This window comes from Balaenoptera acutorostrata, chromosome 1 (assembly GCF_949987535.1).
Source record: "Balaenoptera acutorostrata chromosome 1, mBalAcu1.1, whole genome shotgun sequence".
Classification (NCBI taxonomy): domain Eukaryota; kingdom Metazoa; phylum Chordata; class Mammalia; order Artiodactyla; family Balaenopteridae; genus Balaenoptera; species Balaenoptera acutorostrata.
This window is the reverse complement of record NC_080064.1, coordinates 96712441-96733571: the sequence shown is the minus strand read 5'-3', so window position 1 is coordinate 96733571 and position 21131 is coordinate 96712441. Positions and strand designations below refer to the sequence as shown.

At 45.8% G+C, this 21131-nt stretch overlaps 1 protein-coding gene across 1 annotated transcript; it reads right to left on the bottom strand.

Moving 5' to 3' along the window:
- Positions 1 to 3114: 3114 nt before the first annotated feature.
- SARS1 (seryl-tRNA synthetase 1) lies at positions 3115 to 19364 on the bottom strand. The gene is made up of 11 exons (XM_007169474.2): positions 19114 to 19364; positions 14821 to 14891; positions 12000 to 12080; positions 10686 to 10844; positions 9573 to 9716; positions 8677 to 8832; positions 5870 to 6091; positions 5156 to 5285; positions 4729 to 4886; positions 3878 to 4007; positions 3115 to 3545 (listed from the first exon to the last, which is right to left on the bottom strand). Exons 1-11 carry the CDS (start codon positions 19247 to 19249, stop codon positions 3388 to 3390), a joined length of 1545 nt encoding a protein of 514 aa, XP_007169536.1. The 5' UTR covers positions 19250 to 19364; the 3' UTR covers positions 3115 to 3387.
- Positions 19365 to 21131: the final 1767 nt, after the last annotated feature.

The window sequence follows — 21131 nt, the reverse complement described above, 5'->3', positions numbered from 1 at the left end:
CCCAGAGGTCGAGACTGGCAAGGTGGGCGTCCTGTCTCCTCCTTTCCGCAGACGGGGCGCCGCACTTGCTGGGGTTCTGCAACAAGAACCTGCCGGCCGCAGGCCCGCCGCCTTTGGCGGGGAGGGGTCTCTTAAAACGGCAACGTCAGAGGCGGCTATGTCAGCACCATCAGGACCGCCCTCCTTGGAGATGCAGGGTGGCGCCCCCTTTTGTGTGTATCTGGGAGGAGCTCTGGGGGAACCCTTTGCTGAGAGGTGGCTGGGGGAGTGGAGCACGCCCCTCATCCAGGCGCAGGCTCTGACTTGCAGCATATTTCTCCAGGGTCCGTCCCAGCTCTGCCTGTCAGACTCCTCCTGGGAGTGCAGCCAGGGCTGCCCCAGGCCCCCAGAGGGAGGTATGGCGAGAGGCGGCGTTCTCAGGACCCTGGGTAAACCGGAACCGCTTCAGGGAAGGAAAAGCAGGACGGGTAACAGGGAAGGTGTCAGTTCCCAGGTGTGGTTTCCCCATTGGCGGTACTCGGCTGATAAACTAAACTTCCCAGCAGACTGTGAGTTTGGGCAGGCCCCTTGGTCTCACGTTGGGTCCCCACAGTTGCCTGGCTCTTTAGGTATTTCTCTCTAGAAGTTGGCCTTCTAGTTGTCTCTCTCTTGCTAGAAAGGCCTGGTGGCTCCTCTCTCTTGCCTGAAGCACCCAGACCTGCATCTTGGTCCCTGAACTCCTGGCTGTGGGAACCAAGGGTTGGCAAGAGACCCAGGGCTCTGACTCACTCCCTGGTGCCCGTGGGGGCTGTTTGCTGAGGTAACCGGGGCAGCTGAGGTTGGAGATGGGGCAGGTCAAGGTGCCAGGGATGAGGGCATCAGCCGTGGGTTGCGGAGGCAACTGCCAGGGTGGTCAAGGTTATCTGGGCCCATTCCTGGTGCTCAGCTTCCAGGCCGGCCGGCCTATCCTAAACAAGGCTCACATCAGCCCCATCCCACAGCTCCAGGGAGGGAAGGAGCCTGGTTTTCAGCTCACTGGAGGAAGGCAAGCCACACCTTTCCCAGTGACTGGGAGTTCCTTGAGAGCAAGGACTGTGTCCCATTCTTTCTGTAACCCCTGCTCCTAATCACACCTAGCACAGGGCAAGCACTCAGTAAATAAGTGCCTATGTGCGTCTCCTGCTCACGTGTTTTCCACACGCAGGGAGGGACCTCAGCCATGGGATCATCCTTTCCTTCACAATTACTATTTTTCTGTCTTGTGGCTTCAAGGAGGTATAGACTTTCAGCTAACAGACTACTTGGTCCACACAGCAGCTATTTTCCAGGCCTCCACTCACTCCTTTTTACAAGCCAGCCCACACACTGACCAGCCACAGGGAAGGCTGGCATGGGGAGCTGGGCTGCCAGGAGCACAGGGCGGGAGGCTCTCTGGATAAACGAGCAGGGGGAGTCCAGGTCCCAGGTGCAGCCAGGTCCAGAAAACTAGTCAGGTGAGAAGGCGGCGGCCAGCTCCTCCTCCTGCAGCACTTTCAGGGCCAGAGAAATACAGTGCCTCCTGGTGGAAGGTCACAGGCACCAGCAGCCAAGAGGGTAGGAGTGGGGAGCAGAGGAGGCAGCTGTAGCGACCCCTAAGGCTAGACGGGAGTGTGCGGGGCCACTTGAAAGTTTCTAATCCCAGAGCCCAATGAGCTTTTCAAACAGGAAAGAGCGGTGTGTGGTAGTGACCAAAACCAGCCTCCTGCTCACTGTGTAAACTGCCTTTCTTCAAACCAAATAGTTGAGGCTACAGGAATGTGAATCTCATCCTTCCAAGTATATGGGAGCAGCTTGCTCTTTTGTTCTCTTGCCCTGGCTTTGTTATCCCAGAGCTGGGGCACTGGCTAGAGTAGAGGCGGGCTGGTGAGCCTGCCTGGGGCAGAAGAGTCACTGTGGTCACCTTTCCAGGTGCCCCAGTTTTGACAGTCGCAAGATTCACAGGATCAGCCCAAGCTCCCAGTGGAAAACCAAGCACATGGCCTCTTTCCTGGGTGCTAAGCAAGCTCCAGCAGGCCTGGGGAAGTTGCTGCTTGGGGACTAAGGAAGACGAAATCAAGCTCCTAAGTTACAGGCCAGTTCAGAGTCCTGTTCTCATCCTTCCAAAGAAACACAGCAAGCATCAAGCCCTGCTGAGGAGTCAGGACTCCTGGCTTCCACCCGGCCATGCTTTCTCAACTCCCTTACCCACCTTGTACTCTCTTCCTTATGATGGAAGAGGTATAATCATGTCCCCACCCTCCTGTCTGGGACTGTCACAAAGATAAAAGAGATCATCTATAGGAAGTATTTTAGACTCCTAGGGGAGAAGCACTAAACTAACAGGTGGTGTTATTAAAGTGTTTGTAGATTGCAGATGAAAGACGGCAGATAAATAAAGAGCCTCAACATCATCCTCCCCAGAGAAGGGTGAACTGGCTATTGGGACAACGGTGGAAGCTCCAGAGAAAGGACTGAAACCTTGTTCCCACCAGCCCCCTGCCCTGTGGGCTATATCGATCCTCCGGAGTTGAGCAACAAGCTGCCAGGCAGTTGGTCTCCCATTTGGGGATGACTGGAAAGAGAGAAGCAGCTGTGAATAAGGCCCTGCCCTGTGCTCTTGAATCTAGGGGCTTTTCTGGATTAAATGTAGTCTCATCTACCCTGATGTCTCACCACCTCCTTCCCTCTCCACGGAGCCTTTCCTAGGGAACAGAAGTGCTATGAAGCTTTTATTTTTTTGGCCACGCTGTGCGGCATGTGGCATCTTAGTTGCCAACCAGGGATCGAACCTGCGCCCCCTACAGTGGAAATGCAGACTCTTAACCACTGGACCGCCAGGGAAGTCCCGCTATGAAGCTTTTTATATCAACTCAGGTCTCTAAGCTGGTCCCACCTAACTGCTTTAACAAAGCAGGAGCAAATTTACAAAGGAGGATCCTGCCCTTGCCCTGCAAGCCTGTGTGTCTAAGACTCAGTTTTCACTTTCCCCTTGAGACTTTACTAAATCTACTCCTGCCTTCACCTACCTTCTCAAATGCTCTCTGCTAAATGGAACAACCTGCCTGATATAGCAGGAAAAGCAAAAGTGAATGCAGTTCCAGGGAGAACTGTCAGAGACAGGATTCAAGCCCTGGGCAGAAGCCTGAGGAAGAGCCCTGGCCTCCCTCAGAGATGCTTTATTACACGGTTTCATCAGTCATTGGTGATTAGATCCTATGCCCAAGCAAGAAAAGAGGAACACTGCATTGTACAGGGCAGATGGTTCCCCTTTTGGTAATCCAGTCACACGGGGTGGGCGATGGGTGCGTGCTTGGCTTCCCTGCCTGCGGGCAGGCTCTGAGATTGCAGCTAATTGAAATGGATGCCTGGTAAAGTGGAAGAAAGGAATGTTCAGGAATCAGTGACCTCCATATTCTGCAGCTGGCTTTCCAGGGCAACATCTCTCGCTGCCCCTTTCTTTTTGCTGCCCTCATGCTGCTTCTTCTGCTTCTTCGATGGCTCCTGGTCAATGGGTGCAGGCTTCACAAAGGGGATCAGTTCCTGGAGACCTGAAAGGGAACAGCCAACCAAACAACCCATCATTCCTCAAGAGTCAAAGTCCAGGGACCTCTGGGGAAAGTTCCACAAGACAAAGGCAGGCACTGCTTTCATTTATTCCTTTTTTCCCAGCCTGAATTTTAGCCGCATTTAAATAGAAGCTCATACCGGCACTGGCTACTTTTCAACCTTGCCCCTTGCAATGCCCAGCACCAGAGGACAGGCAGAGTTTTGGGGGCCGTGTATGAACAAGAAAACTTGGTGCATTCTGAAAGGGGCTTACTATTTAGAAGAGCAGGAAGACAGACAAGAGGAGGAAGATGGGCTGGGCTGGGAGTCTCACCTGGTGGCATGAATTCCTTCAATTTCTCAGGCACGAGGATGCCCTTCTCTGTCTGGTAGTTCTCTAGGATGGCACAGATGGTGCGAGTTGTGGCGCACATCGTGGCATTGAGCATGTGGACAAACTCCACCTGCGAGGAGAGGGTCCCCAGAGGGAGCAGTTATACTCAACCCCTAGCTGGGCTTACTGATGACCAGGAACCATCCACTCAGCCAGACTCCCCCAACTGCAACTATCCAAATCCAAATCTAAAATCAAATAAAAAACAGGTTCTACCCATTAATGATCTCTAAACCTTTGAATTCTGTTTGGTATTTATTGCTTATTAGATAACTCCAGGAAGATTCCTCATGTCTCCATAAGTGACAAGTGGTAGGTCCCAGTATTTTGAGGAGAGTTGGGCCCTTTGAGGGAGGGAAGTGACTACTCAATGGCCTCTCCTTTTAACCCCTTTCAAGTCCCTGACCTGGAAAAGATTAGGGCCTGAAAATTGGGTTTGAACAGATAAGCTTACAACCCAGAACTTCTTGGGTGAGAAGAGGGAAGACAATTGCCTCCAACTTGTTCTGTGTAGACAAATGGGGATTACTCTTTATCTGGAGTTATGGAAAACAAAGCCAAGAAGAGAAAAGCTAGAATTACCTTATAGAATAGAGCTAGATTCAGGTTTCTATCTAAAAGGACTCAGTCCTGATTCAGTGAAGTCATTTTCAGATTCCCTTTTTGGTCTAGACTGAGCAGCTCAGATTTTCCCATGACGCCGGGAAATAATGTCCTCCAAGGGCTGAGAAATAAGATGGACCTACTCTGAGCTGAAGGCCCTGCTTCCTGCCTCCCCAGGGGCCATCTACCTTGTCCATCATCTTCTTGGTTTGCCCGTATCGGATTCGGAGCCGGCGAGCCTGATAGTCTGTGCAGTTAGAACAGGAGACTAACTCACGGAAGGCTCCTGAGCCCGGAAACCAGGCCTCCAGGTCAAGCTTCTTACTGGCAGCGTGATTCAAAGAACCTGTAAGGAAAAACCCCTAGAATTCATGAAGGAGGGATGGTATTTCAGAAGGCTAACCTTTAGCAAACCCAAAGAATTCTTTAATTCACATGTTATCCCCAGGAGGGAAATCATGCCCAGATAGTCTTATCACCAAGAACCCCCAAGGGAAAAGAGTGTGATATTTTAATTAATGTGGGCAATTAATTGGATTGTGAGCTATTTCTTTGTGTGGCAGCTCAACTGGTCAGGGTGGTATTTGTGGGATGCAGGAGAGGGAGGCCGATAACCTGAGACAATATTCACGATATGGTAAGGGATCCCCAGAGACTGGTAGAACTCCTCTGCGGTAGTGATCATCTCCTCAAACATCTCCCAGGACTTGTTGTCATGTGGCGATGAGTAGACAAACTGTTCAATCTGCAAAGAGGGACCCAAGGGCACAGTGACAATGGGACGGGGTGAATAAACTGAAGGCTGAAGTGGGAATTATCCTAGCAATGAAGACCTATTCCTCTTCCACTGAGAGTCAGGCGGGGCTGGGGTCCTGGTGAGAGATCGGGGCTGAACTGGACTGGCTGGGGCTGCAGCAGGAACGAATGCTTGTGCAGAGAGCGTCCCACGTAACGTGCGCCTACTGTCCTAAGTACTTTCCACGTGGTAACTGGTTTAATCCTCACAGTAGCCTAATGGGGTAGGTGCTACTATTATCTTCCTTTGACAGAGGAGGAAACAGCACAGAGAGGTTAAGCAAATTGTTCAAGGTTACACAGCAGTAAGTGGTAGAGTTGGCCTTTGGACTCAGGCAGCCTGGTTCCAGAGTCCATGCTCTAGCCGCTCCACCATGTGCCTCTCAGGCTCTTCCCTAGAAACCCAGACAGAGGCAACGAGAGGAAAGACTGGAGCTGGGGTGGGCCTGAGCAACACAGATTCTATCTCTTCTAGAACAGCCCTCGAGAGATAGAGAGAAGGGTCCCATCCCTCACCCTGACCTGCCTACTCACCTTCTCAAACTGATGGACTCGAAAGATGCCACGGGTGTCACGGCCGTGGGAGCCCACCTCCTGGCGAAAGCAGGTGGACAGGCCGGCATACTTGATTGGCAAATCCTCTGGCCGAAGCCACTCGTCCCGGTGGAGAGCAGCAATGGGCTGTTCGGAGGTGGCAATCAGATATTTTTCCTCATAGGTGCTGTCATCAGACTTTTCAGTGCCTTTGCCAATCACCTGTCAGAGGAGGGTAATATTTACTAGTTAAGAGTGAGGGAGTACGACCTCAGCTCGAGCAAGAAATCACAGAGATCACACAGATCACATAGAGAAGATCTGAGTGATGGGAGGACAAATTTTCTTCAATCCCTTCCCAGGAGTGAGCAGGAGATGCTAAAAAGACATGGGAGGGAATGGGTCAGTCCAAAATGGGTCCCTACTAGAGATCAAAGAAATGCAAATTAAAAGAAGATAAAATATTCTGATACTATTTTTTTTTTTCCTTGGCTTTACCATGCAGCTTGTGGGATCTCAGTTCCCTCATCAGTACCCAGGGCCCCTGCAGTGGAAGCGTGAAGCCCTAACCACTGGACCGCCAGGGAATTCCCTCTGATACTATTTTTACTTTATCTAATAAATGAAATACTTATAAATGATGTATAGTGGCCAGTGATGGCAGGCGTGCAATAAAACCTTAGCTGGTAGCAGTATAAATTAATCCACTTGACAAATGTTTGTGAGGCATTTAGTAAGAGCCAAGTCCTTTTTGCCAATGCGGGGCAAAAGGAGACAGTCTCTGCTCTCTTGGTGCTTATGGGTTGATCTAGGGTTGTAATCCTTGAAGAATCACTTCGGTATTCAGCTGAAGAAAGTAATGCAAAAGAAAAAAAAAGCTATAGACAGGACAAAGTTCATTGTAACATTACTAACTGATGGCAAAAAAAAGGAAGTCCCCTAAATATTCAACAGGGGAAGAGCTGGGTAGTCTATATCCATGCCATGTAATATTATGTAACCACTAATAAATGATGGTTATGAAGACCATGCAGTAACACTGAAAAATGCTTCTGATATAATGTGAAGTAAAAAGGCAATCTATATATATTGTGATTGGAAGTATGAGAAAATGATACATGTATAAAACAAGCTCCCACAAGAATATTAAAAATGACAATTGTAGTAGGTAATGGGAAAGAAGATGATTTCCCCCCACTAATTCCAAATTTTCTGTCATGTGGTATTACTTTAATTAAAATTAAAAAAAAAAAAAAAGAGGGGAGGAAACTTCCTCTGGGCCAGTGTTTAGAAATGTGGAAAACTACCTTGCTACCTAACAGTGGGAATTTAGCCCCGTGTGAGGCTATTCACATACAACGTAAAAACAATAGAGCTTGCGGTCTAATATGGTATAGCCACTAGCCATACATGGCTATTTAAATTCAATTAAAATTTAATTCCTTGGTTTGCATGAGCCACATTTCAACAGCCACATGTAGCTGGTGGCTGCCACACTGGATAGGACAGATACAAAACATTTCCACTATTGCCGGAAGTTCAGTTGGACAGCACTGCTCTAGAGAATTAATAAACTGAGGTTATTAGGCAAAAAGTGCCAGCCAAAATTCCTCACTATGGAGACCTGTGATTCTCCCTGCCTATGGCTCCAAGAAGCATCTGGATGGAGAATGCTGCGAACACACGGAGCACCTGCTACCTAATATTTTTCATAATCTTCCCTATAAGCTTCTCCCTGGTGTTACCTGCAGGGCATCTTTCTAAAGTTCTGTCAGTGATTATCCATCCAATCTTGGGAGTTGAGATGAGAAAATAAGGGAAAAGATAAAAACAGGTCTCATCTGATAATGCACATGTTCCTCTCATTAAAAGGAAGAAGAGGAGGACCCCAAGGTTGTACCGATGCTCAGGGTTTGGAGAGAGCATTTTGTTTCCCACTGCATCTTGATTGAATTAAAACATACCTTTGAACTCACCAACAGGACCTAGTGGGAAGAAGGTTCTGACTATTAAACTCATTTCTCTACATAAGATAAATCACATGAGGCCAGGAGCAGTTGTCTAACTACCCGCTACATGGGTTTTGGGAGGAAACAGCCAATAAGAACAAAGTCGTTCCCCCCCCGGCCCTGGAACAGGGTTGAAGGAGAGGGACAGGTGAGAAGTGGACTCAGCTGCGATGGGCAGCCGTTAGCAGAGACACTAGAAATTCTGAGTGTTGGGAGTAGACTTTGGGTGGGGGGAGCTGCAGCTGATGTTAAAGCTGGTTGATTCAGAATGACCTTCTGCACCTCAACTCAAATCCACTGGCTCTCCCCGAGATGGTTCATGGTTGAGAAAGAGCCACAAACTAGAAGCCACATCCATCCAAAGGGAAGTATGTCTCCCCCTGTGGAAGCTTCCAGTCTGGGGTCAGGAGTGGGAGGACACGGGAAGATCAGCCACTTCTACAATTTCCTTTTGTCCAAGCTTAATAATAATATATGAGCTTCTTTTCTAAGCTCATGGTGCTAAAGCATGCTCAATTTAGATAGATCACATAAACTATCTGGGGAAAGATAAAATAGGCTCTATGTCTGCACTGTCCAAATGGTAGCCACCAGCCACATGTGACCATTTAAATTAAAATTCATAAAGATTAAAATTTTACTTCCTCAGTTGCACTAGGTGCATTTTAAGTGCTCAATAGCCACAATATAGAACATTTCATCATCGCAGGAAGTTCTGCTGGACAGCATTGCTGTGTCTTTGAAGTTAAACTTCATACCTTAAGGAGTCATTCCGCCACACTGCCTCCGGCTACTCACCTTATAAAGTTCTTCATCAAACTGGCTGAGCTGTGCCACTTCCTGCATGACCTCCTTCCTCATGAAGAAGGGGGTATAAATGGGAGTGTAGCCCCGACTTCCCAAGGTGCGAAGAGCATACTGGATGAGTGCCTGTTCCAGGAACACCAGGACCCCCTAAAGGAGCAGACACAGCACCGTGTGAGTGGGTTCTGCCGCCATCACGTTCATCTGCTACCTTTTACCCCCAGAGGCAACTGGGGGCACACAGGAGGCCACAAAGACCACGGATCCAACAACTGACTCAAGAGACTCTTTCTTAACAGCCATGCACAGCACATCATCTGAAAAGCATTCCCTTTAAGGTACCAATCAAGGGAAAAGGACTGTTCACCCAGGGTGCATGGGAGAGTCTTCCTGTGCTAATTCGTAAAACACTGGACTTATTTGTATACGCAGAACATACCTATATGGACAGTATTTCCAAAACTACTTTACCATGTCCTTCTGGAAGGCTTCCCTGAGTGCATCTGCCCTCTGCCCAGCTAATCTGGGTGTGTTGCCTCCACCTACCCGTTCCTATAGCACCCTGGGCTACTCGCACCGGAGCACTTATCACAGAGGGTTTTTGACTCTTTGTTACTTGTCTGACTGTACAATTACACGGAGCTCCTTAAAGGCACAGACTGTTCTAATTCAGTCAGCAAAACATATTCATTACGGAGGATCACTCAGTGGCTTTTGTTCCAGGGAATCCTGATAAGCACTCTCCTGCCTTAGAAAGAGAATTGCATCTAATTGCCAGTAAGTTTGTAGTAGAAAGGCGGATTTGTGGGCTTCTTTAAGTGGGTTATGTTTTCTGCACTTTTTTTTCAGTTCTTTCTTTATAAGCAACCTCACTGGTTGCTGACTCTTACCTTCAGGAAGTAACCTCGACTCCCAGCCACCACAGCCCCCTTTTCGCCTTCAAAGCCATCTACCATCACCACCAGGTCTACGTGAGAGTACTTCTTCCTGACGGTACAATCACCCCAAATCCTCTCTACTTTGTTGTCGGCATCCTAAGGAAACAAGACCAGGAGACAAAGATGCATGAGCTCTGAATTCTACCACCTCCATCTTTCTGAACCCTATTCCAAGAACGACCTAGAGCTTTGTGAAGTCACTGCTTAACTCAAACACTAGGTTTTGACCCTTGTGTACAGAGACTAGAGAAGGGAATTTGCTAGAGAATCTGCGCTCAATAGAGAAATAATAATTTATAAAGTCCTAGAGGCAATTCTAGCCATGGAACTGAAATCATGATTTTCCAAAAGATCTGTAGTATTCTCTCGTTTTTATACCCTTTTAAATGACTCCTTGAAAATCCTATACAGGGAAAACCCTTCTCTGGACAATCCGCACTGCCTGGGGTACGGAGGGGAATGCAGATTTTCTTTTTTCCAGGCTCTCATTGGTCCAGGGCCACACAAGGGCGGGCTTGGGGCCCTGACCTCTCGAGTCTGCCACCCCAGCCTTCAGTGAGTTTAATGTCGGTTCACCAGGGAATGAATGAAAGAGGCACAGATGGGCCCTGCCACGGCTGGGGTGTCAGGGAACAAAGGCTGGGCTCACAGCAGCTTTGTGCTGGGGAAGCTCCCGCTCGGCAGGAAACTTTTATCATGCAGATTTCCCTTCAACCTGCAGCTTCTCAGCAGGGTGTGGGTGAGGGGTGAGGCTGATCTTGCAGATCCCTCCCACGAGACAAGCTGCTACCACGGGCAACACGAAATGGAGGACAGCAGCCTGATTTAGAAGAGATTTCCGTGCCAGGAGTCTCCACCTACCTGCTGTCTCTGCTGCTTCCCAATCAGGCAGGGATCTGACTCTTTCAATTCTCAATTGGTGGGCAGAGCGAATACACAAAGAGCCTGCTTCTATTATACAGAGCGTGCCAGACTTTCACTGTCCTCCTCCCACTCCGCCCCCTTCCCAAAGGAGAGGGGAGACGACGACGCAAGGCAGCCGCTTGCTGTGGCACCGACGCCTACCTCATCATTGCTGATGGGCACAGAGGGGTGCAGAAGGTTACCAATCTCGCGAAGGTTCTCAAATCGCTCTGCTTCCAGCTTTATCCGCTCTGCATCACACTTCAGGATGGCTTCGTCGATGAGGAGTCGGACTTTTTTGATTTGTGAGACTTTCAGGTTCTGTAGATGAACAAGGCCAAGCCCGTCCAAGGCCACAGCGAGTCAAGGGCAGAGTAGGAAAAAGATTGTTGCCCCAACCTTGTTGGGCTCTAATGATAACTCTTGTGATAGCATTTTAAAAATTGACACTGGAGGCTTTCAAAGAACTGAGATTTATTTCACACAGGGATATATACAGTTTTGCCCGACAAATCCGTTGGCATTTTCTTTCAGGGTGCCTAAGGCAGAGATGGATAAATTCTGGCCACTCCTCTTGTTCCTGTATATCTCAGGAGTGTTAATACCATAGCTTAACTTGCACTTTCTGATATTCCTGATTAAACCAATTCGGCATGCTATTATATACTATATTTAACTGTTCTCTAGGAAGATTATAAATTTATTAGGAGCAAGAGACCTTGTCTTAAGCTCATTTTGTATTCCTTATTGCAGGTGTTTCAAACTGTACTCTGATTTCCTGGGGGGACCCTTAGCAGGTAGGGCAGGGCAGGAATAGCACCCCAACCTTGCCCTTCAAGCACAGCAACTCTGCTTTTTTGGGTTTATGCTCTTGCTATTGTTGCAGGGTTGTTTTTTTTTTTTTTTTTTTAAAGATTTTTTTGATGTGGACCATTTTTAAAGTCTTTATTGAATTTGTTACAATATTCCTTCTGTTTTATGCTTTTTCAGTTTTTTGGCTGTGAGGCATGTGGGATCTTAGCTCCCCAACCAGGGATCGAACCCTCACCCCCTGCATTGGAAGGCAAAGTCTTAACCACTGGACCGCCAGGTAAGTCCCTGTGTTGCAGGTTTTAAGAAAGGGTTCAGTGACTAAAAAACTTGAAAATTCCTGCTCTAGGCCCATTGTAATGAATATTTACTGAATTACAAAAAACTGAAAAATTACTGACTCTGTGGAAATGGAGTTATTAAACCAAACATAGTTCAGTTCCTTTTTTCTCTTCTTCCTACTCTTGACTTTTCCATTCCACCTGTCTCCATCTCTGCTGCCTAATACTCAAGTACTGAGATTAACAAGAGTGGATGGGGACATGTCCCAGCTGCAGAAATTCAAGGATGCCACAGTGCTGTGTGGAACAGAGTGTCAGGACTTGCTTGTCTAGGAACAAAGCTAAAAGAACAGAAATCCCAACCTGGAAAAGGACAATAACTTACAGTTAAAGTGTCTGCAGTGAGCTCATCGAGATTTAATACATCTTCCGGAATGGACTCATCATTTCCCATTGGCTCTTTTTTCTATGGGAAAGAAAAACAAACAAACAACAACAAAAACATAATTAATTATAAAGGAAAATTTCTGACATAGTTTTATAAGGGTATACCAAACTAATATATCATATAAACTAATTACAGAACTTTCTACATAACTTAGTCTCTAAAAGATGCAACACATGGGAGAAAAATTAGTGAACTGGAAGCAAGAAGTTAACGTTCCAAGTCCCTATCCTGACACCTTCTAGCTTTCTGGTCCTGGACAGATTGATTAACCAATCCAAGTCAGAGGGTTGACACCATCGGGAACTCGGGAAGAAAAATGTCTGACATGGGCATAGAATGTTATGACCCCAAGAATGTGTGAAAACACTCAGTGCTGGTCAGGAGCCAGAGCTGGGCAGACACCTGTGTGTCAATTTGTGAATCCCCATCTACCTTCTAAGAACAAACCCAGCCCTTAGGCCTGCGGCTAAGAGGAAAAATGGATGGGATGAGGAATATTAGGAAGCCAAAGAAACACAATTTTTGAGGAAAAAAGCCACGTTTAGAGCAATCAATGCAACTTGGCAAAACAGCAAGGGTATACCCAGGACTAGATTTTTTCCTATTCCAGTTTCTCTCCTCACCCTTCTTTATGATCTTCTGCCAAATCATCATTTCTAATCCTTGTCCAGAGCAAGGGAGAAGACAGTGATTCAAGGAAAATCATCTTTAAAAGCTGGAAAAATCTAACAATATCAGAATGAGTCTTGATAAGAACAGGCATAGACTACTGAGGTAGAAAAAAATGGCCTAAATCTCAAGATGTTCTATTTGGTAGCCAAGATAGCTGAGGCCCTCTTCCTCTCTGATAATCCCTCAGGGCAGCAAATTCAAGTTCTGAGTTCAAGTTCTGGCTCTGCAACTAACTTATGGTACCATTTTAGGCAAGCCTCTTAATTTCCTAGGCCTCTTTACCCTACCCTTTTAATAGGGCTAACAAATGTACTACCTACACTCCAGGTTTACAGCAAAGATCAAAACCAAAATGAGACGTATATGAAAGGGTTTTGAATGCTTTCAAGTGCTATACAAATTAAAGCACTGCTAGTACTATCTCAATGGATAGCAAGAGAGAACACTCCTTGCAGGGCCAGCAGTCAAGGGAATCTAAGAATGTTAACGCAAATGAAAATACTCCCATCTTCTTGCTAAGAAAAATACTTGGCTGGCACTATCTGTATATATGCCCCAAAGAACACTCAGGCAGAAGTATACATGGAAATTAACATAATTATGGGGTCGCTGACGTGCACCTGACTTAGTGTCAAGAGTTCCACAGGAAGAAAACAGTATAATTATCATCAATATCAATTTCTACAGCCTGTCACATGCTGAAAGTGTAACAAAATAGTGTTAAAGAGAAGGATACAGAATATCATGAAGGATAAGGTGCTAGAATCCAAGGGAATCTTTTTGTTATGGTCTTTCCAGGTTCAGGTTCCTAAATTTCATAATTTTTTGGTTTATTTTAGAGGTTTACAACTTAAAAATGAGACAGACTGTAGGGTGCATTTAACATGTTTTTTAAAAAAAATAATTAAGAGGCTAAGAGGGTATTTTTGAAGAAAGATTAAAAACTAATCTGGTTACCAAAGTAAAGCTGAGCTGAAACTTAACATTCTTCAAGGACAGGAAGGATATACTGGATGAAGGCCAGTAACTACTTGCCATTCATTGTTACTCTCAATTGCTAAATAACTACAATGTTCCAGGCACTGTGCCAGGTTTTCTATATTAGAAATTTTCAGTTCTCACAACTGTATTTTAAAGGTTAGTGTTAGAATTGTCATTTCACAGACAAGAACACTGAGGCTCAGAAGTTAACTTGCCTGATATTAGAAATTTTTAGTTCTCACAATTGTATTCTAAAGGTTAGTGTTAGAATTGTCATTTCACAGACAAGAAAACTGAGGTTCAGAAGTTAACTTGCCTGAAGTCACATAACCAAGAGTCTAGGATTTGGACTCAATATCTGTGCTCTTTTAAATAAAGAGCACGACTACACTGGGATAAAGAATCTGAAATCTACAACAGGAAAACCTCTCTGGCACTGTAGGTTGAGCTCAAGAAATAACTGGAAAGGATTACTGGTGGAATTCATATTATTAAGAACAGAACAGACAATGAATGACTTGTGTGGCAAGAATCTTATCTTACAACAGACTGAATGTCTGTGTCCCCCAAAATTCATATGTCAAAACCTAATCCCCAACGTGATAGTATTTGGAGGTGGGGTCTTTCAGAGGTGATTAGGTCAGGAGGGCAGAGCCCTCATGTATGTAATTAGTGCCCTTATGAAAGAGACACCAGAGAGTTCCCTGCTCCTTCTGCCATGAGGACACAGCAAGAAGACTATCTATTAACCAGGAAGCAGGCCCTCACCAATCTGCTGGTGCCTTGATCTTGGACTTCCCAGCTTGCAGAACTGTGAGAAATAAATTTCTGCTGTTTATAAGCCACCCAGTCTACAGTATTCTGTTACAGCAGCAAGAACGGACTAAAACATACCTGCAGACAGAAGATGGACTCACTGATCCTTGAAAATGCCTCTTAGTTCCCTCCCTGCCTTCCTCCCTTTCTTTTTAAAATAACTTTCCCCCTCTGGTAAGAAATCCAGTAGCTCATGGAATTAAACACTACGTTAAAAATTATGAATTAACTAAGAATAAGATTAAATACCTCTGCTCAAGCTCTCAAGGGTATTACTCAGGTCTCTTACCTTCATTTTCTCTCCAATTGTCTTGCTGCATAGGTTCTTCAGCTTGTTCAAGTTGTCTGCCTGAAATCTGCCTGAAGAATAAAGAATCCAATATACCAAAGATAGGCACATAATTAAGATACCTTGTTCCCAATCTTGGCTCCTTAGGACTGATCTCAGCCCAAGGCCAAAATGCAGGCAGAGCTAAAGAATCTGCCTCACAAAGTTGTGAAATCTTATAGCTTTAGAGCCCCAAATTTATATGGCATATATTGGTGATTACAGTAGGATTCCCCAGCATTTGGTGGCAATGAAAAGGCCATTCTGGGACTGAAATTAAAAAGTATTACAACCGGACTTCCCTGGTGGTCCAGTGGTTAAGAATCCGCCTTCCAATGTAGGGGACGTGGGTTCGATCCCTGCTCAGGGAACTAAGATCCCACATGCTGCAGGGCAACTAAGCCCACACGCCACAACGGAGACCCGATGCAGCCAAATAAATAAATAAACACTTAAAAAAAAAAAGTTTCATAACCTGGACGATACCACTGTAGACAGAGTAACACATCTGAGAAAACTGGAAAATACTCATGTAACTATAACCTGTTCAATTATCTTAAAATTCATTTAAAGAAACTATGTGGTATGCACCAGGATCTAGAAAAAAGGCACTCAGTCAAGTTTCTATTCCCATGAACTTGGTTGCTACTTCTCTATGCTAGAAATGGTTAATGTTATTTCCTTTGCTTTGATACAACGCTCATCTGGCAGCCTTGAGAAGAATTCAATTTCTTACACTTTGGTTTCTTTGGGGGAAGACAGTGCACTAATCAGCCTGCATAGGTATTCTGGCCCAAATTAACATCTTGGTATTGTGATTCATCAGTCTAACCTTGATTAGCAAAAGCTGGACCTCCTGAATCTAAGCTTTAGCAACAATATGGTAAAAATTAAGCTTTGGACAGGTAAAATGATGACTAGAGATGAGACAGTGCCTAGACATGGCTATTCTTTAAAGTTTTGCCAACTTTAACTAAACTAAATTTAAACTAAACTTCAGCACAAACTATATAACTACTTTCTCATTCACTTATTCACACTGATTACAGAGATGGAGAACAGATGAGTGGTTTTACATGTACTCATTTGCGTGTGCCTGTAGTTCTGTGTGATACCTCATGTGTAGATCTGTGTAACCACTGCTACACTCAAGATACAGAACTGTTCCATCTCCACAGAGATTCCTTTTGTTATCATCCCTCTGTAGTCCATTACCTTTCCCCTGCCCCGTCTAACCCTCGGCAACCACTAATCTGTTCTCCATCTCTGGAATCAGTGTGAATAAGTGGCTAAAATTAAAAGGACTGCCAATATCAAGGGCAAGGTTGTAGAGCAAATGGAGCTCTTATATATTACTGATGGGAGTATCAATTATTACAACCACTTTGGAAAACTATTAGGTAATATCTACTAAACCTAAACATGTGCCTGCTCTGTGACCTAGCAATTCCACTCTTAGGTACATACCCAAAAGAAATGAGTGCTTACGTCCACCAAAAGACACAACGTTCATAGCACATTATTCATAGTACCCTTAAACTGGTAACAATCTGAAAGTCCATCAACGAAATTGGTTGGTATGTTTACATGTATGGAGTATTACACAGCAATGAAAAAGAACCAACCACTGCTACACATAACATGGAATAATCTTACAGACATAATTTTGAGAGAAAGAAGTCACGTGCAAAATTATATACTATATAAGTCCCTTTATATGAAGTTCAAAATCAGGCAAAAGTCCTTTATGGTGATAGAGGACAAAATACTGTTTTTTTGGAGAAGGGAAGTGACAGTGAAGGGGCATGAGGGAGCCTCCCCGGAGAACTGCAAATGTCTTAGATCTTGATCTGAATGGTGGTCACGTGGGTGTATGGATTTGTAAAATTCATCAAGCTGCACATTAAGATTTGTGCACTTTACTGAACTTACTGAATACATTACATCTCAATAGGTTTTAAAAGGTTGTGTATAAAAATAATATAAATGCCACAACAGAAATATATAAGATAGTATATGGATCATATGTCCTAGGTGTGGCCCTGGACTAGCTGAGATTGGGGTCAAAGGAAGCAGTTAGAAAGTTTTTCCAACGATAAGGGCCTGGTTTAAGGCATGTGCAACAGGGTTAAGAGGAAGTAACAACTTCAACTGACAATTCCTGTAGTTAGTGGCAGATTTCAAGATACATGGAAATCTACTGACTTTGGAAGTAGTCAAGACAAATGTTTATTATATGCCTAAATGTGTCCTCATTATATTACTCTGAATTAAAAAAAGAAATCACAGTTCGAATCCTTGAAGTTACAAGAGCTGTGGTAAACTCTGATGTGGTGCTCTGACTCCAAGTCATATCAGACTCCTGTGTTCTACACAGAGCCCTAAACCTTGAAGGTCTACAGACAGACAAATGGGTATAGTTGTAATGGAGGGCCTTTTGAAGCTTGCTGTATCCTCATTCAGGGAACATGGTCTGATTTCTTAATGTGGCTCTGGGTTGCAACTCCTCATTGCAGCTAAGGATAGAAGAACCTTAAACTCTGATCAGAGGTTCAGATGTAAAAGAATCTTGAAACAAAATCTGTCAATGTCCACCTTCAGCAGCCAGCAATGGGAAAAATCATTAACTCCCCTTAGCTGCAAACAGAATACTGGTTAGGGATGTCAAGTAGAAAAGAATCAAATCAATAAATATGTTGAAAATAAACTACATCAACTGCTTTTCATATGGAAGACCACAGTGCCCTGAACACAGAAGATATTCATGACTTCAACAAACCTTTGTCAAGCCCTTAACAAGGACCAGGTGCAGTGCTAGGTACTGGGATTATATGTACACATGTGTATATGTATATCCTGTATCTATATGTATCCCCTGGGTACTGACACACAGATGAATAAAACACAACCTTATCCCTGAAGAATTCATCCCCTCACTACATATCCACTCCTCAGGTAAAAGACAGAACTTCTTACAGAGGTGTACGTTATACCCAAGAGACTAGGTAACACATTCAAAGTCATTTAGCAGCTGGGCAATGGCTAGAGTGAAACAAAAATCTGATACTTCTGACTTCTGACTCAGTAAAACACTGTCCAGTCTAGTTTTTTCACTCCCATTTAATTTAATTCCATTGCAACTCAAAACTTCAGATTCAGATTCAGGTGGTGGGATCACCACCACACTGGGCTTGACCGTGATGTGCAGAATCAGCAAACAACCTGAGCTAAACAAATATTCTCCTGGTACCCAATACCTTCATGTTACCAACTCTTCCTTCGACTCTCTCCCTACACGGATGATACTTATATATTTAGGAAAATCAACTTTCCTAATAGAAATCCACATTTTTGGACAGCGACTGCCTTTGCAGTGCGCTGTCATAAACCTGTCTCTCAGCGGGTGGCAGACCTATTGCATCAGACAATAAATCACGTGTTTGACAGCATCCGGCCAGTTAGTGACTACTCCAGCTAGCCTAGACAGAGATTGATAGGCAGAGGGTTCTATGGTTTTATTTAGCCTCATGAAAGATGCCCGGTCCAGTTCCAGGTTCCAGCCCAACTCTGCCAATGTCTTCCCCGGAAAACCTTAAACAGCCTCAATAATTACAAGATTTTTCTTGCTTCACAGCACCCCTCTGCCCATGTCTGAGCTACTACGTAAGACTACTCTCGGTTCTTAAAAGTTTGCCCACAGTTCAGGGGGATGGCCTTCCCAAAAGCTCCGGGATCATTGTTTTTAGCCAGGAGCAGCCTCCACAGTCCCAAAATGCTTCCAATATGGACGGAGTGAAGCTACTGTGCTGCAGATGTGACTCAGTCAGGCTGGAACCTTTGATTCTATCAAGATAGAGGGAGACCACTCTGGCCTTGCTGAAGATGAGAAAAAGACAGGAGGCGACCAAAGATAAGTGTTAGGAAAGGGAAAAACCCCAAACCTCCTGCCCTGGATTTCTTCCGGCTATCCTTGCGGCCGGAAAGCTTGACAGCTCTTGATGCGAATGCGCCATGCTCCTTTCCCAGACTCAGAAGCAGCAACCCGCACCCAGCTAGCCAGGAAGGGAGGTCGCAGGGCCCGAGCGGAGGAGAAAAGTGGGTCGGTCCGGCTCCCCGGGTGGACAGGGAGAGCTTCGGAGCCACGCAACCTGGGAGGGGGTCTTATGAAGGGTGGAACCTCAGGAGCGGTAACGAGGTCCAAGAAACGAAGTTGGGGTTGGCAGCCGGGGATACTCCGCGCGTCCCGGTACTTACATCGTCGCCACTCGCTGTCTGCCTTCACCAGCTGGTCCACCAGTCCCGGGTCCTTGAAGCGCTTCTCCTGCGACTCTCGGATGAGGGCTGGGTCCCCTCCTTTATCCACCCGAAACAAATCCAGATCCAGCACCATCGTTCCTTCACCAGGGCCAACACTAACAGAAGGGAGGTTCGTCCCACAGCAGCCGCCCTGTGACTGCCGCACTGCACCGGCGCGCTGACCCCGCCCTTCCCGCGCAGGCGCTACGGGAACGTGCGGCCCGCCCTCCACTCTGGGCCGGAAGCGGCTGCGTAGGAGGCGGGGCCGCGCAGAGGAGGACGGGTTGGGTGGGCGTGGACTTGCCGGATGTGTTCAAGTCAGTCCCACTAGCGGGTTTTGCCTCCTCGTGTGCGTTTTACCCAGCTGTGCCCGCTTCTCTAGGGGCTCTAATTGCCCCATAGAAGAAAAGTGCGTGCCTGTTTTTTTCTCATGTTAAAGGGCATATCTAAGACAAGGCCTGTCAGTATAATCACTGGCTTGGAAGCTGGCACCTCCAATAGATGCCAGTTTCCGCCTTACAAGCTTGGGTCCTAAGACTGGACCCTCTCTCTGAACCTCTGCTCTCTTATCCATCTTGAGACAAGAGTGTGGCTACATGTTTTAGTCCCCAGATTACCTCAATTCAAAATACCTGCTCTCCTGCCTCAGAGTTACGATACCCTTCTTAATCTGATTATTCGATGAACCAAATTGTCCCTTTATCAACCCTTAAGATCACAGGGTTGGAGAATCTTTTAGAGAGACACTTGAGTAGACTTTTCCAAGGGGAAAATATTTAGGAGATTTGAAGGCAGTTTAGGATATTGAGGTCATGTCTTGGATCTATTTGAAAATTCCTAGAACAAAGATTTCATCATATTTTAGTTTTATAATGTTCAGGCCTTTACAGTGAAATATTCTTGTTGCTGATTGGAGCCAAAGTTATCCAAGAATCTCCCTGATAACAAGAGCTTATTTGAAGGATTTGGGAATAGGCATACTGTTCCCCATCCTTCCACTTTACCAAGAGTTTAGAGACCCACCCACCATGCCCCAAAGCTAACTGTGCTAAGACCTTGGTCTTCTGCCACTTGCTTGTGCACCTGTCATGAGGATATGGCATTGCTATCCTACTCCGCAACAAGGCTCTGCCAAGCCAACTCTGAGGTGTAGGACAGGGCTAATGACAATGCTGGAGCTGACTAGTAGAGACCCAGAGGGAGGCTTAGGAAAGGCATTTGTCTGGGTTTGGTCCCCCTAGGTTGCGCTTACCGAGGATGTCAGACTTAAAACCAGTGGAAAGGGGGACTTCCCTGGCGGTCCAGTGGTTAAGACTCCGTGCTCCCAGTGCAGGGGGTGCGGGTTCAATCCCTAGTTGGGGGAACTAAGATTCTGCATGCAGCACAGCGCGGCCCAAAAAAAAAAGATAAAACCAGTGGAAAGGAAGTGTTGGGAGCTACAGGCTCTGAAGAAAGCATGTAAGAAGACTGTCCTCAAAGGGTTGGGTTCCCTGAAATCTTCTGAGGGCAAGTCTGTGATGGGAGCTGACTGCTTCCATGTCAATGAAGGCAGTGCCAAAGTGTATTGTTTGCTAAGTTTCAAAACAGTGATGGGTGTTCCTGAGGCTGCAGGGGGCCCAGGCCTAGGGGAGGAGGGCCACTGAGCTAATACTTTAAGGAGGTCATCAGTGTAATTGGAAGGATGGCCTTAAAATTCTGACCTCTCCAAATTTCCTTAGGAATTTTCACCATTAGTTTTATCGTTAGATTACAGACATCTTCCTTTAAAATGCTCATGCTACCTGATAAATATAACAAATTAACATAATAGAATGACAGAGCTTATGACTGAGGGTGAGTAAAAAATTCAGTGTGGTTAGAGTATAAGGATGTGCAGTTAGGGTTAGTGTGTATGCCGTATTACTAAATCTGTTGGAGATGCAGTTTCCTCACCATTATAGTGGGGCTAGTACCTGCCTCTAGGCCTGTTCTGAGAA